At 37.0% G+C, this 17,743-nt stretch overlaps 1 protein-coding gene and 1 long non-coding RNA gene across 5 annotated transcripts in view; one reads left to right on the plus strand and one right to left on the minus strand.

The window, feature by feature from the left end:
- The window catches only part of LOC108523749 (uncharacterized), a 61,673-nt gene that overhangs the window by 36,635 nt on the left and 7,295 nt on the right, over positions 1-17,743 (plus strand). Inside the window, exon 3 of one of the 2 annotated variants that reach the window (XR_001883884.1) lies at positions 3,270-3,677. The exons of the other annotated variant lie outside the window; for it this stretch is intronic. This is a non-coding gene — a long non-coding RNA (uncharacterized LOC108523749). Of the gene's footprint in view, positions 1-3,269; positions 3,678-17,743 lie in introns of those variants that run through there. 2 annotated transcript variants of the gene reach the window in all.
- The window catches only part of KRAS (KRAS proto-oncogene, GTPase), a 46,559-nt gene that overhangs the window by 25,348 nt on the left and 3,468 nt on the right, over positions 1-17,743 (minus strand). For all 3 annotated transcript variants that reach the window (XM_017864513.1, XM_017864512.1, XM_017864511.1), the window contains exon 2: positions 1,185-1,363. In XM_017864513.1, the coding sequence (XP_017720002.1) occupies positions 1,185-1,363 (179 nt within the window). The remainder of the gene's footprint in view (positions 1-1,184; positions 1,364-17,743) is intronic.

Consider the following 17,743-nt stretch of genomic DNA (forward strand, 5'->3'; position numbering starts at 1 on the left):
AGATCATATTATTGAATCAGACTGTCAAGGACTAACCAGATAGAACAGCTCCACTTTCTTCAAACCCTGGGAAGGGCAATTAGATTTCATCTAGAGTACCATCATTGGTTAAATAGCAGTGTTGACCTGGTACTCCTTTTTGAGAATGACCGCAAGACCACATCTGAATATGGCAGTAAAGAATGCTAAGATAAATTAGTGATGCTTAACCTCAATGAAGGATGGACGCATGGAAGCACATGTGTTTTGTGTCTGCCAAATTAGCCTTAGCCAGTTCTGGGGATGAATATACATATATTCATTAATTTTTGCCAACATGAAATACCAAAGAAAGTTTCTTGTTTTTGTTATAAAGCGTATTTCCATAATTATAAATGTGGTTGAATACTTCATATGCCTGATGTCCATCTGAACTTACTCTTTTGTAAATTACTTTTCCATTATCCTTTGTCCATATTTCTATTGTCTTGCTAATATGGACTTACAAGAGTGATTTTTATATAAGGATAATTACATTTTTTTCCTACTATTTTCTAATTTGTTATTTTATTTTATTTTATGATTTTTTGATGAATAAAAGTGGTAATCACTATATGATCAAATAATTTAACATTTTCTTTGTGGTTTCTTCCTTTGTGTGCAGGCTTAAAATATTCCTTCCTACCCTACAATCTTTTTTTTAAAATTTATTTTTTATTATTATTATACTTTAAGTTCTAGGGTACATGTGCATAATGTGCAGGTTTGTTACATATGTATACCTGTGCCATGTTGGTGTGCTGCACCCATCAACTCGTCAGCACCCATCAACTCGTCATTTACATGAGGTATAACTCCCAATGCAATCCCTCCCCCCTCCCCCTGGTTTTCCTTTTTAATGATGTATCTAAAAAGTTTAAAGTCTTGCTTTTCCAGTGTAGAAGAGTCAAGAGTACAGAAGGTTGTGGAGTCAAACAGGCCTAGGTTTGAATCCCAGCATACCACTACTGATGCCGTCTGGAGTAAGCTACTCCACTGCTCTAATCCCCCAGGAACTTCATTTATAAAGCAGGGATATTACCTACCTCACAAAATTATTTTAATATTTTTATTAGATATTATATGCATGGCATTAGCAAAGACTCAATAAATAAAAACTATAATTACTCCTTAATGTCAACTTGTTATATTCAATTTAAACCCACCTATAATGGTGAATATCTTCAAATGATTTAGTATTATTTATGGCAAATACACAAAGAAAGCCCTCCCCAGTCCTCATGTATTGGTCCCTCATTGCACTGTACTCCTCTTGACCTGCTGTGTCGAGAATATCCAAGAGACAGGTTTCTCCATCAATTACTACTTGCTTCCTGTAGGAATCCTGAGAAGGGAGAAACACAGTCTGGATTATTACAGTGCACCTTTTACTTTAAAAAAGGTGTTATACACAACTCAACAACAACAAAAAATCCAATTTAAAAACGGGCATAGGACTTGAAAAGACAATGCTCCAAAGATGATGGACAAATGGCCACTAAGCACCTGAAAACTGCTCAACATCATCAATCACCAGGAAAATAAAATCAAAACCATGAGATGCTACCACATACCCATTAGGATTGGCTATTATTAAAAAACAAAACAAAAACACTCAAAAAATGGAAAATAAGTATTAGCAAGGATACAGACACTGAAATCTTTGTGCATTGCTGGTGGGAATGTAAAATGGTGATGCCATTGTGGAAAACAGTGGTAGTTCCTCAAAAAGTCAAACACAGAATTACCATATGATCAGTAATTCCATTCCTAGGTATATAACCAACAGAACTGAAAACAGGGACTCAAACAGATATCTGTACACCGATGCTCGCAGCAGCACTATTTATAATACACAAAATGTAGAAATAACTTATGTGTCTGTTAACGGATGAATAGATAAACAAAATGTAGTATATACATACAGTGGAACATTAGTCAGCCATAAAAAGGAATAACATTTCATATAGGTTGAGCATTAATGCAGGTTAATCCAAAAATCTGAAATCCAAAATTCTCCAAAATCTGTAACTTTTAGAGCCTGACATGATGCTAAAAGGAAATACTCACTGGAGCATTTGATTTTGGATTTTTTTTTTCTTTCATCTTTTTTTTTTTGGAGAGCTATATAGGGTCTTATGTTGCTCAGGCTGGTGCTGAACTCCTGGGCTCAAGCGATCCTCCTGCCTTGGCCACCCAAAATGGTGGGACTACAAGCATGAGCCACTGAGCTCCATCTGATTTTGGATTTTTGGATTAGGGATGCTGAACCAGTTAAGTATCTACAAATATTCCAAAATCAAACAAAAAAAAAAAAATCTGAAATCCAAACCACTTCTGGTCACAAGCATTTTGGGTAACGGATGCTTCAACCTGTATGTACATGCTACAACACAGATGAACCTTAAAAACATTACGCTAAATGAAATAAGTCAGACACAAAAGGACAAATACCACATAATTCCACTTATATGAGGAACCTAAAACAGGCAAATTCAAAAAGATGAAAAGTAGACTAGAGATTACCAGGGACTGGAGGAGGGAGGATTACTGGGGACTATTTAACAGGTACAGAATTCTAGTTTGGGATGATAAAAAAAGTTCTCAAAACAGATGGTGCTAATGGTTAGACAATATGGTGATGGTTGCACAACATTATGAACACACTTAAGGTCACTGAATTGAACACTTAAAAATAACTACCATGGGCCGGGCGCAGTGGCTCACACTTGCAATCCCAACCCTTTGGGAGGCCGAGGCGGGCGGATCACGAGGTCAGGAGATCAAGACCATCCTGGCCAACATGGTGAAACCCTGTCTCTACTAAAATACAAAAAATAGGCCTGGCATGGTGGCATGTGCCTGTGGTCCCAGCTACTCAGGAGGCTGAGGCAAGGGAATTACTTGAACCCGGGAGGTGGAGGCTGCAGTGTAAGAGATCGCTCTACTGCACTCCAGCCTGGCAACAGAGCGAGACTCCGTCTCAAAAAAACAAAACAAACAAAAAAAAACGACCATAGTAAATTTTATGTTACGTATATCTTACCACAAGAAAAAATGTTTTTAAGGTATTATATGGAGAGTCAACAATGCCAGTGTACATATTGGTAACAAAAAGTTATTGACAAAAGAAAATAATTTCAAAAAGGGGATAGCTCTACCAACTCTATTATTGAAGATGATTTAAATGACAAGAAAAATCAATCAACTTATAAATAATTGTCATGCATCTGTTTTATTTATTGTCAAAGGCATACATAAGGAAACGGTCAGCACTCAAGATTCTAATGCCCTCATCCACCTCTGAAAACTGGAAAAACGAATCTAACAGCCAGATGCATATCTCTAAAGAGCAATACTGTTTCATCTGCAAATCCTGAGGGACCTCTTTTTTTCTTTTCTAAAAAGAGAAAGAGAGAACTGTAACTATAAGATTGAGTAAAAGAAGGGAGTGGGTAACTTTAACAGAATCTTGAAATAAAAATCTGATTTTCTTCCGACTTTTGGCTAATACTTCTGCCTAAGATTTCACACATTCTGCCAAAACAGTCCTCAAAAAATATGGTAAAGGGATGTTACAATGTGAAGCCATGAAATAAGAGGTAGGGCTAACAACAGGTATAAAGCATAAACATAAAAACAATTATTTTCTTAATGTTCCACATGTGGGCTATAGTATTAATGTATCTTTTGTTGTTGTTGTTGTTGTTGTTGTTGTTGTTCTGAGATGGAGTCTCGCTCTGTTGCCCAGGCTGGAGTGCAGAGGCGCGATCTCGGCTCACTACAACCTCTGCCTCCTGGGTTCAAGCAATTCTCCTGCCTCAGCCTCTTGAGTAGCTGGGATTCTAGGCACATGCCACCATGTCCAGCTAATTTCTGTATTTTTTTTAAGTAGAAACGGGGTTTCACCATGTTGTTCAGGCTGGTCTCTAACTCCTGACCTCATGATCCACACACCTTGGCCTCCCAAAGTGCTGGGATTACTGGCATGAGCCACTGTGCCCAGCCTCTAAAGTATCTTTAGTTCATGAATTACTCTGTAGACCATTCTATCAGAGGGAGAAAAAGAGAAAGAAAGAATGGTCATTACAAATGTTGTTAGTAAAGTATTTCAAAATGTTTACAGTATAAGGAGAACATAAAGATGTAAGTGCAGCATGATCACAATAATACGTATTTATACAAATGTATTATGTGTTTAAAAACTGGTTAATATATACATCAAAATATTATAAAGGTTATGTCTTTGATGGAGATAATTTAAAAGACATGTATCTTGGCCAGGTGCAATGGCTCACACTTGTAATCCCAGCACTTTTGGAGGCCAAGGTGGGCAGATCACCTGAGGTCGGGAGTTCGAGACCAGTCTGACCAACATGGAGAAACCCCATCTCTACTAAATATACAAAATTAGCCGGGCCTGGTGGTGCATGCCTGTAATCCCAACTACTCGGGAGGCTGAGGCAGGAGAATCACTCGAACCCGGGAGGTGGAGGTTGCAGTGAGCTGAGATTGTGCCATTGCACTCCAGCCTGGGCAATAAGAGCGAAACTCCATCAAAAAAAAAAAAAAAAAGACATTTATCTCTTGCTTATCTCTTTTCTTTGTACTAGATGCTATGTTAAATGTGTTTTTCTTTGGTTTTCAATTTTTTAAAGTGTGAAAACCTACCATATTAGACTACAATTTTGTGCTTATCTTTTAAAGCATATGGTATTTTCCAAACTGTCTACAATAAAAATTAATTATCTCACCAGTCAGAAAAAAAGGATGGCTATTTATTTTCTAAATAAGAGGCTCTTTAGTCGAGATTTCAGCATTCAGTTGACATTTACTTATTTTAGCCTATTCTCTTAATTAAATACTTGAAAGAACTCTTACAGATCATAAATTAAAAACCTGCACTCCAGCCTGGCATGTTCCACATGTGGGCTATAGTATTAATGTATCCTTTTTCTGTTGTTGTTTTTTGTTCATTCTAAAGAGTAATGAAAAAGGAGGAGGTGGGAGCAAAGTACAGAGTCTTAGCGTCAACCCATTACCCAGGCATGGCTACAGAGCATGTAAAGCTGAGCAAAGACTTTTCCTACCTATTGCTGCCACCTTACATTCTTTTTTTTTTTTTTTTTTTTTTTTTTGAGATGGAGTCTTGCTCTGTTGTCTAGGCTGGAGTACGGTGACACGATCTCGGCTCACTGCAACCTCCGCCTCCGGGTTCAAGCAATTCTCCTGCCTCAGCCTCCCAAGTAGCTGGGACGACAGGCACGTGCCACTGTGGCCAGCTAATTTTTGTATTTTTAGTACAGATGAGGTTTCACCATGTTGGCCAGGCTGGTCTTGAACTGACCTCAGGTTATCCGCCTCGGCCTCCCAAAGTGCTGGGATTCGCAGCGTGAACCATCGCGCCCAGCCTGTCACCTCACATTCTTTACTTACCAAGGTAGGCCAAGTATCCCTACTCTGAAACACCAAAATCCAAAAATACTTCTGGGTCCTAAGAATTTCAGATAAAGAATAGTCAACCTGTAATGTGGGATATTAGCAGTTTATGCACATATTTCATAAGATGCTTCCATGGTGATTAAACCAGTGGGACCGAGAAACTGGGAAAGCTGTCCCCTATTCACTGATATATCTCATTCCTATTATCTTTTCCCTACCAGACCTTAAAAATATTGATAGCAATGTTCTGAGACACATTCAGTTTCAAAGTAATCTACAAACTACTCATAAACAATACTGTTGATTAGAAATAAAAGGTTTAGGTTAAAAACTCAGTATTTTAGAGTTAATTTTAACTAGGGTACTTATTCTTAGAAGTGCAATTAGTCACTGAGCTATTTTCAGTGCAACTTGGTAAAAACTAGAGAAGAAAAAGTGTTAAATGAAATATGATCTAAAAGAACTGATAAATATAAAGAGAAAACGAATGCAACAAAAATTATATATTAATAAAGATTCTGTTCCAACTTCAGGTCAGGCCATAAGAAATAGTCATCCCCTGGTATACACAGGGCACTGATTCCAAGACCCCCCAGCCTCCAGTCCTACAGCTGGCCCAGGAACATCTAGGTATATGAAAAGTCAGCCCTCCATATCTGCATTTGTTTGGGAAAAAAACTGTATAAGTGGACCCATGTCATTCAAACGCATGTTGTTCAAGGGTCAACTGTACTTGGAGGGAGAAAAAAACTATGCATCAATGTAGACGCTTTCAAAAAAATCAGAGTCTAAATAAGGGTTCAGCAAGCTACTGCCCACAGGTCAAACCTTGCCCACTGTTTTTGTATTGCCCACTAGCTAGGAATAAATAGCTGTTTAAAAAAACAAAACAAAACCCAAGACTATGTGACAAAGACCCATATGGCCCTTTATAGAACAGTTTGCCAAGTCCTCCTGTAAGTTAATAACTCTTCACATATCTGAAGTATTCTCAACACATATTATTTATTCTCTTTATATATATTTTTAAATTTACCACTCTGAGGAAGTACTGGTTATGAAAACCCAAATGATTTTAAAACATGGAGATTCTATAATGAAACTAATAATGGAGCAAAGACAAGGATGAAGGTATTACGTTTTTAATTAGTATTTCCAGCCTTTCAAAAAAGTAAACTTTTAAATTAGGTGTACATAAGTTACCAAAGTTACTAATTTGTAGCCTTAGGAAACTAGGATAAAATAAAGTAACTTAAATAACTCACAATAAAATATTAAATGAAGGAAAGTTATTCCCCATAGTCCCCTCACTCCCAGCTAAAATATTATTTTTTCCATCTATGTGAGTAATAAAAAAATTTTCTAAATGAAATGTACTATACTGGCAAGACTGAATTGTAGACAGAATTCAGACATTTCTGGTGATATAATATATAAGCACAATATTCTTGGAACGCAAACTACAGTATTTATCTAAAGTCATTCAAATGTTCATAGCCTTTGACACAGTAATGCCGCTATGGGAAATTATGCTAAGAAAATATGTTTTTTTTTATTAAATGACAGTTATAAAGCAATTCTTAACATGGCATCCTAAAATGTCTTACAAAGAAAATTTACCTAAGCATTTAAAACTGACCCACAATCTTGCACCATTTACCTATCTTCAAAATATATCCTACAACCAACCACCTACCACCACCATCCCCCTAGTCCATAACTATTTTGTCTCAGGCAATCTGCAGCAATTGCCTCCAAGCAGGTATCCCTGCTGTTAATCTTACAATATATTCTCCACATAGCAGCAAGTGATAGTTTATAAATGTAGGTTAGGGCCAGGTACCACGATAGTTTATAAATGTAGGTTAGGGCCAGGCACCATGGTAGTTTATAAATGTAGGTTAGGGCCAGGCACCATGGCTCATGCCTATAATCCTAACACTCTGGGAGGCCAAGGCGGGTGGATCACCTGAGGTCAGGAGTTCAAGACCAGCCTGGCCAACATGGTAAAATCCCATCAAAAATACAAAAAAATACAAAAAAAATTAGTCAGGTGTGGTGGTGCATACTTGTAGTCCCAGCTACTTGGGAGGTCTCAGGTGGGAGGATCGCTTGAGCCAGGAATAAATGAATGAATGAATGAAGGTTAGATCATGTCATTCACTTGCTCAAAGTCCTCCAATAGCACTCTTCAGTCTTAAAAATAAAAATGCAAAGCATTCCTCCTTCCCTGGTACCTCCTATGTTTCCTTCATAGCATGTATTATAATTTGTAATTACGTATTTACTCGTGAAATTGTATAAGTCTATATCCCCTACTAGGCTTTAAACTCCATGATGGTAGGACTCAACGCCTGTTCTACTCATCACTACACACCCTCTACCTAACAGTCTTGAACACTATAGGTAATCAGTACTGCCTCTTAAATAAGTGAATGAATCCATTCAATGTAAATATATGTAGATACTAAAAAATAAATGGAAATTTTTATTACAATTAAACAGTTAACATAAACACAATTTAACAGATTTTTCAATTATATAATACAAATCCTTCTCAAATATTCTGAAGATACTACATATTTGAAATGAATGCTCAAAACAAATGCCCCACTTTCAATGTAATAGTTTGCAACGGTGGATTTTTTAATCTTTCAACAATTTGTTTTAAAATCTATGTCGCAATGTTCTCTTATCTTAGGAAAACAAGCATAGGTTTAAGATACTATAAATTTTACCAAGACAATGAAGCTGTTAATTTTAAATTACAACATATATTAAGAATAATTTAATAAATCTTAACTTCAATTAAATTGTATATAACATGTAAAGTTTTATGTAAAAATACAATCAAAACAATACACACAGAGATTTTAATACACTTATGGGAGGGAAGAGAGTAAGACCAGGGAAAAGAATGTAGGAGTCTTCAACGATATTAACTTTTCTATCTTGGAAAAAAAGAGCTAAACCAAATGTAGCTAAATGTTAAGATACGACAGAGCTGGCTGGTACACACATGAAGTTCATTATACCACTTTTCTATAAAGCACTAAGAGTGCACTCATTTTATCATTACTTAAAATGGATTTTGTATTTTACTTTAAATTTCTGTTGGTTTGAAAAGCTACAGATTTTATTGCTTTCATACCAATTTCTTTGAGGAGTAATAATGTTATATAGGTTTCTTTTTCTTATCTTCATATTTATTGCCAACGTGTGTCCTTTCCCAAGTGGAATTTTAATCTTCTTTTACACTGATTTGCATATTAATGAACTGTTTCCTGGTTTACTAAATGCCTTTATTTTGAGGAATTTAAAAGCTAACTCATTCAAGATACAATAACCTCATTAACCAGAACATCAAGTTTGTCATTTTTCTATTATAATTAATAATAAAATTATTCAGTGTGTTCACCTTTTAACATACTCAACTTGAGTATGGGTTTTCCAACTCAGGCAGTGACCCTGACACCGAAAGACATATTCCATGTATCAAAACAAAACAATATATACATTCCAAGTATAGATTTTGTTTACTATATTGTAGTAAATGAAAAACCTAAAGAAACTAACAACTTTTACTAAAGGTAATCATATTACTATTAATAGCAATTACAGCAGTCAACATTTACTGAGCCCTTACTTATATGCCAGATACTGTCATAAGCATATTACAAACATCATCCCATTTAATCTCCACCTTCATGCTGCCAATTCCATGAGATGCTCTTCTCAGTATGACTAGAACTGCTGAAAATGTCAATAATGTATTACTTGGTGATTTCCTTTTGCAATTGTAAGTTTTCTTGTTGTATTAAGTATTGTAAGAACTTTTCACATACTGCTTAATAACACCTGTAGCAAAAGATGAGAAACTTTTACTCAACTAATGCTCAAGTACTTTACGTTACTCTTCTGAAAGGTTATTTAAATCCATTATAGAATGATGTGTTCCACACTTTTAGTTTATAAGCCATCAAAGACTGTTGTAGACAGTCAGAATTATAACAGGGAAGAAACGGAATTTAGGGTATGTAAACAGAGGTTGATGAGTTCATTCCCACCTACCCACATCAGTCTCCCTTGTATCATAGAAACACTTATTGAAAATCCAGGTGTCACATTCTGTGTCACACATTATATAGTTTCTCACCTCAAGCAACTAAGGTGAGTGGAAGAGACATGAACATAAATAAATAATTAAAATAAAATGAATGTAACACCATATGCAAGATGGTGGCCACAATGGTGGCACACAGGAGAGATCAACTTGTATGAATTAAGAAAGGCGGGAGGGGAGGGACATTCCAAGCAGAAACGAGCAAAGAGAAAGTAAAATACATAGAACAACATGTTGAGGACACAGAACCAAGGAGCTCCATATAACTTTAGCTTAGAACAGCGGTCCCCAACTTTTCTGGCACCAGGGACCGGTTTCGTGGAAGACAATTTTTCCAGGGACAGAGTCGGGGTGTTTTCGGGATGAAACTGTCTCACCTCAGACTATCAGGCATTAGATTCGCTAATGAGTATGCAACCTAGTTTCTTGCACGGGCAGTTCACAACAGGGTTCATGCTCCTGTGAGACTCTAATGCCACCAAACTGACAGGAGCTAAGGCAAGTAATGCTCACCCCTCCTTTCGGCTGTGCAGCCCAGTTCCTCACAGGCCACAGGTGGGTACCAGTCCGCAGCCGGCGGTTTGGGGATCCCTGGCTTAAGAGGCCTTAGAATAAGCACCAAGAAGTGAAACTGGACAATCAAGCAGAGGCCAGTTTTCGCGTATATCAAGGAGTTTTAAACTTTATCCTACACAAAATCACCAAAAGGTTTTTAAAATAGGAAGGGGGATCAGATTCACTATTAGCATTTTTATGACAAATTATAGAAAGGGACAAAATTTTTTGGCCCTTCCCAGACACTGCCTCATCGTACCCACTCAGATGCACCAGTAGCACCCAAAGGCAGGGATTAAGCCTCAGCGACAACGGGCCCCTCCTCTGAGATTCCAGTTCTGATAACCCCCAAATCTTCCTAGCATTCCCTGAATCTTAGGAGTAGTGGCCATTCTTGATGTTACTGTGTTACTTCAGTGTTTTTTTGCCTTTCAGTCTTCCAACACCTAATTAGTTCTCCATGCTGAAATATCTAGTGTGGTTTCTGCTTTCTGGACTAGACTTTTGACTTCTATAAATGTTAAAAATGGGAGGAACTAGAGAGAAGAAGGGGGGAGGGAAGGAGGGGAGCAGAGACTGGGAGATGATCTAGGAATTATTACAAGAAATGACAAAACTTGAACTAAGGCAGCAACAGCAGTATGGATCGAGGAGATTAAATAGATTGGAGAAATACTTAGGTAAAATTGTTGGTAGGAATGTAAGTAGTACAGTCACTGTGGAAAACAACTTGGCAGTTCCTCAAAAAGTCAAAGACAGAGCTACCATATAACCCAGCAATTCCACCTTAGATATACACCTGAGAGAACTGAAAATATACGGTCACACAAAAACGTATACATAAATGTTTATAGTGGCATTATTCAAAATAGCCAAAAAGAGAAAATCACTCAAATGCCCATCAAATGAATAGATAAACAAAATAAGGTATATCCATATAACAGAGTATTATTCAACCAGAAAAAGGAATGATCAAAAAGCAAAAACATAGATGAAACCTGAAAACATCATCCTATGTGGACGAAGCCAGACACAAAAGGCCATGTACTGTATGATTCTCTTTATATGAAATAATCAGAGTAGGCAAACACACAGAGGCAGAAAAATTAGTGGTTTTTAGAGGCTGGTGGGAGAAGGGATTGGGTAGTGACTGCTAATGGATGTGGGACTTCTTTTGGGGTGATTGTAACATTCTGGAATTAGTAGTAATGACTGCACAACCCGTGTGAATATACTAAAAACCATATACACTTGAAAAGGGTGAATTGTATGCTATGTGAATACATTTCAATTTTTTTTAAATAACAGAGTTTACTGACAGGGGATGAGTACAAAGGGGAGAGCGAAGTTGAAAAGATGAGTGATACTGGGCATGTTGAATTCCCTATACTCACGGGTTGTCCTGGTGGGTATGACCTGCAGGCAGCTTGATATACATACATGTCTGGTGCTCATGACAGAAGTCCAGGCTAGAGACAGACTTGGGAGTCTTCAATATATGGACAGCCAAAGAACTTCACTTATTTGTGCTATGGGCTTGGGCAAGCTACTTTATCTCACATCTTCTCTAAGCTATTGCTCCTTCAGCTGTGAAAGTAGGTAAAAAATTGCATAAAGGATTTTATACATAGATTAGTATTAAAGACCATGAAAATCTCTTTATAAAATGAAAAGTGCTATAAAAAGTTAACTGCATTATTTTATATACTACACGCAGACACAAAAAGTATGGGCAGGCCACTGGCTACTGGGAACTGTTCAGAAACAGTATCTTGTCCTTACAAAATCATTGGGCAGGCCGGGCGCAGTGGCTCAAGCCTGTAATCCCAGCACTCTGGGAGGCCGAGACGGGCGGATCACCAGGTCAGGAGATCGAGACCATCCTGGTTAACACGGTGAAACCCCGTCTCTACTAAAAAACACAAAAAACTAGCCGGGCGAGGTGGCGGGCGCCTGTAGTCCCAGCTACTCCGGAGGCTGAGGCAGGAGAATGGCATAAACCCGGGAGGCGGAGCTTGCAATGAGCTGAGATCCAGCCACTGCACTCCAGCCTGGGCGACAGAGCGAGACTCCGTCTCAAAATAAAATAATAATAATAATAATTTTGCAAAACTGGTCAACATATTTCAAAATAAATATAATGGAGCTGGACAAATCAAAGGGAAGGAGAGCTAAAACTGAAGGTTATGAAGGATTTCTGTTTTGATTAGGGAGTGAAGATGTTAAAGAGATTATTTTCATGGCAGAATTTTCAATTAGAAACTGGACATTCACTAAAAATAAGGATAAAGAAAACAAAGACTTCTTTACCAAATGCTGGATACTTAAAATTATAAGAATGGTGAACATTAGTTTAGTACTAGAGAGAATTAAATGTGTACTACTTCCAAGAGAAAAAACTAGTTCAAAAATCTGAATGAACTCAAGGAAAATTTATATGACAAATTTTGAAAATAAGGATATAATGAGCATACATATGTGACCTGTTGAAATCACGTGGCATTCGCCCACAAGTGATCACTTGACGTCTAGGTAAGAATGAAAGGCTGGAATGACCATGGATCCAATCTTAATAATTACAGCTGCCAATATAATGTTCATATTTTATATTATATACCTCTCAGATATTATTTATTTACCCTTAGTAGCAATTTCCTTAATGCAAGACTACGTATGAATTATCTAATTTATTGAGGCTTGAAAAAGAAGCATGAAATAATCTAATGGTATCTGAAACTTTTCTCTCTGCAAAATGAATATTTACTTTTCCCCCAGCCCCAAGAGTATAAGCTTATTTTAAAAAACTAAAACACCACAAAGAATGAGGGAGTAATTTTGTTTTTAGATGAAATCATTCTCAACACAAGGTGCTGTGACCCAGCTTCACTTAAATAATGGACATTCTTGAATGTCAGTATATTTAAATCTACCTAATCTTTCCAACAACTATGTTACTTATATGTACGGAGATACCATAATTTATTCACCTATTCTCTATCGGTAGACATGAAGATTATTTCCATTTTTTTAAAATCATGAACAACACTGCAATAAACATTCTTATATATACATCTTAAACATTTATCCAATTAAATCTTTGGATAAATTCCAAGAAGCTGAATTACCTGATCAAAGGATATGTAGTTTACATTTTGAAACATATTTCCAGACTGACCTCCATAAAGTCTGAGGGTCTATACTCCCAGTACAGTGCAAGGTGCACATTTCTCCATACCCTTCCTAGCAGTTATCATTTTAACCTTAGCCAATATGAAAGTACAGAAATGTTATTTATTGTTTGAATTTGCATCATATTCATGAAGTAAGTGTCTTTTTATATGTTTATGTTATTTATTTTATTTCTTTTTTTGGTAGACAAGCTATTTATATTTTAGTACCCCATCCCTTTTTTTCTATTTGTGTGTTTGTTTTTTTCTAATTCATATATAAGAGAGCTTCCTGTTACATGAACCAAATGATTTTCTAGGTTTTCATTTGTCTTCTTTGTTAAAGATAACTTAATTTTTATGCAGCCAAATAGCTTAATTTTTGCCCAAATGTTTGCCTTAATGGTTTGAGAATACTCTGATAATGAGAAAGGAGTCTCACTTTTCTCAAGGGAGAAAAATACTTACTCCAAATTCCACAAATAAGGAAACCTAAAGTTAAGTTACTCAATCTATGTTACTTAGATAATACTACAAGATCCATAATTTAAGAACGACATTATCATTTTTATTTCACAAGTGTATAATTTAGCATTAAAATTTACACAAGGAGAAACAAGGTAGAGCCATGGTTCTCACTGTGGGAGAAAGAACGTGAAGAACAGTTAACTCTTGATTTCTTAAAAACATGCATTTCTGAGCTCTGTGCCTTGAAAAGGGTCTAGGAGCAGTGACACCCCATTGTCACTATATAAACACATTATATAAATGCACCTAAGACCCAGATCTTGATTTCTAAACACCATTCCCCACTAAAAGGAACTAGGGATCCTTAGACAAATGGCTGAATCCAGGGTGGGGACAGGAAAAGAACAAGGTGAAGCTGGAACACACAGTGCCAGAAAGTTATGAAGAAACTAAAAAACTGAAGGGGACATGTTAAAAGCATACAGAAGCCAGCTTAAAAGGGATTCCATTGGCCATATCAAAACAAATTTGAGCAACAAAATCAGTAATTACAATAACAGACTTCAACACATTAAATTAAAGAGTTCACGAATCCATACTGATACAAATAAAACAAACCAAACAAATAAATAAGGGAAGAGAAGAGAAAAGAGAGAGCCCTTTTTAATGGCAGATGCCAATTAATTAATCAAGAAGTGATGACAGAGTTAGAAGATTACCATTTTGCAACCATTAAGGTAGTAATAATGAGTGGATGCTAAATCCTACTGGATACAAATATATTGGACAACAGGGCATTTACAGTCTCCAAGTATCTCCCCACAGAGTACTTATTAATTACAAAGCAATTAAAGGCAACTTTGCAGACAGAAATCTGATGGATATCACCTTAACCAAAAAATCAATGTTATCAATAATGGGACAAACCACCATCACGTGCCTCCTGTTGTGATACAAGGCGGAGGACACGACATCACTACGGAGCATTCCTGCCCAAATTGTTTAACCTAAATCTGACCAAGAGGAAATAATCAGACAAACCTAAACTAGAGGACACTCTACAAAACAACTGACCTGAATTCTTTGTAAAGTATCATTGTCATAAAAGACAAAAGCTGAGAAATGGTTCTAGATTAAAACAGACGGATGGGAGGCCGAGACGGGCAGATCACGAGGTCAGGAGATCGAGACCATCCTGGTTAACATGGTGAAACCCCCGTCTCTACTAAAAAAAATACAAAAAACTAGCCGGGCGAGGTGGCGGACGCCTGTAGTCCCAGCTACTCGGGAGGCTGAGGCAGGAGAATGGCATAAACCCGGGAGGCAGAGCGTGCAGTGAGCTGGGATCCGGCCACTGCACTCCAGCCTGGGCGACAGAGCGAGACTCCATCTCAAAAAAAAAAAAAAAACAGACGGAGATAGGACAACTAATTTTTGATCCTGAATCAGAAAAAAAATAAGTAACTGCTAAAAGGACATTCTTAGAACAACTCACAAAATTTTAATACAGACCATATATGAGACAAAGTATTGTAACAATGTTGAATTTCCTAAACTTCATCATTATATTGTAGCTATACAAGGAAATACTGTAGTTATACAAGGAAATATTCCTGTTGTTGGAATAAGGTCAGCCAACTTTTTCTGTAAAAGTAAAAAGTCTATAAAGATCTAAAGATAGTAAATACTTCAGGCTTTTGGTCACTTTGGCTGCAACTACTCAACTGTGCCACTGCAGTGTGAAAGCAGCCATACACAATATGTAAACACACATGCATGGCTACGCTCCAATAAAATTGTATAAAAAAAGACAGCAAGAGGCCAGGAGTGGTGGCTTATGCCTGTAATCTGGCACTTTGGGAGGCCAAGGCGGGAGGATCATGAGGTCAGGAGTTCGAAACCAGCCTGGCCAACACAGTGAAACCCCATCTCTACTAAAAATACAAAAATTGGCCAGGCATGGTGGTGGGCACCCATAGTCCCAGCTACTTGGGAGGCTGAGGCAGGGGAATTGCTTGAACCCAGGAGTCAGAGGTTGCAGTGAGCCGAGACTGCGCCACTGCACTCCAGCCTGGGCGACACAGTGAGGCTCTGTCTCAAAAAAAAAAAAAAAGACAGCAGGTAGGATTTGGCCAGCAAGCAGCCCATAGTTTGCAGACCCCTGTCTTAGAAGTTATACCAAGTTTAGTGGTGAAGGGTCACAACATGTGCAACTTAATCTTAAATAGTTCAGCAAAAATAAAGAATACACATTCACATAAGTGTATACCTATATACACAGATGAACAGATCTAGAGAAAGCAACTATGGCAAAATGTTAGTGAATCTAGTTTAAGAGTAACAGCTATTCGCTATACTATTTTTTTACTACTTTTCTATAGGTTGGAAATTTTTTCAAAATAAAACATTGAAAAAAAAAGTATCTAAGGTAGTTACTGTGTCCCTCCTTAATTCTTTCAAATATTTTATTTTCACTATTTCTACTTTTTTTTTTGTGGAGATGGGGTCTCGCACTGTTTTCCAGGCTGGAGTGCAGTGGCGTGATCTCAGCTCACTACAGCCTCCACCTCCTGGGTTCCAACCATTCTCCTGTCTCAGTCTCCTGGGTAGCTGGGATTACAGGCATGCGCCACCACACCCAACTACTTTTTGTATTTTTAGTAGAGACAGGGTTTCACCATGTTGGCAGGCTAGTCTCGAACTCCTGACCTCATGATCTGCCCGCCTCAGCCTCCCAAAGTGCTAAGATTACAGGCATGAGCCACCACACCTGGCTTATTTCTACTAATTTGTATGGTAAGATCCCAATAATTTAACTGTTCCATAACCTACACATTATGAAATAATAATGGTTAAGAGACGCAAGAAATGTAATGCTCTTCTTAAGCATAAAGCCTCTAAATTAAGTCATATATAATTAGCATGACTGCCTAGAAACATTGCTCTTCAAAATAAAGTTGGTCATCCATATCCACAGGTACCGCATCTATGAATTCAACCAACTGTGGATAGAAGATATCTGAGGAAAAAAATCCATGAAGTTCCCAAAAGTAAAACTTGAATTTGCCATGTACTGACTACTATGTGGAACCCACATGAATGAACTGATGTGAGGCATTGTAATAGGTATTATAAGAAATCTAGAGATACCTAAAACTAATAAGCTCCATGGAGGCAGGAATCTGGTCTGTTTTAGGCCTCAGTGTATGCCTAACCCATAAGAAGACTGCATGGTACAAAGTGGCAGTGAAGAACATTTCTGGGATTAAGGAATTAGCTGTATTATTAAAACCAGAATCTTAGGAGATTCCAAACCATAAAATCATTTTTTCATTTCACTTATTTCCATTACCAACTTTCATTTGTATGTTTTTAAAGCTTTGGATTTATAAAACCCGAGGTGTAAAAAACCATGACCAGTAAAGTTTTATATTCAGGTCTAAATAAATACTTATTCTTAATTTGACCTAAATACAGTACCTAACTAATACACATGGTAATCTTTACATTAATATTAGCAGAAAGTACAACTGATACTTTAAGTTTTTTAAATCAATCATATAAAATAAGACTTTTAAATAAAACAGATATATTTATAAATTGATGACACCCATAGGCCACCCAAACTTAGGATTTCATTGTTACTTGTTATAAAGCAAAGAATTTGACCAGTAGAGGGCACTCACAAAAGTGGGGAGAGCTTCACAGCCTTGAAGACAAGTGACATAAAATTGCTGTGTGTCTCTGATTTTAAAAACAGAATGTTTTAATAGAACACTGGAGTAAGCTAACATATTATTAATTTACAAAAGGTAAGGTTTAAATCTTTGTTATGCTTGAAAATCTTTGTTATGCATGAATTTGACAATTTAAAGGATGTTTAAAGCTATAGGTTAACATAGCAGGGTTTGGACCTTAACACTATTGAGGTTTGGGGTCAGATAACTCTGTTGTGGGGGCTTTCCTGTGC

This window comes from Rhinopithecus bieti, unplaced genomic scaffold, assembly GCF_001698545.2.
Source record: "Rhinopithecus bieti isolate Rb0 unplaced genomic scaffold, ASM169854v2 scaffold_72161, whole genome shotgun sequence".
Taxonomy (NCBI): domain Eukaryota; kingdom Metazoa; phylum Chordata; class Mammalia; order Primates; family Cercopithecidae; genus Rhinopithecus; species Rhinopithecus bieti.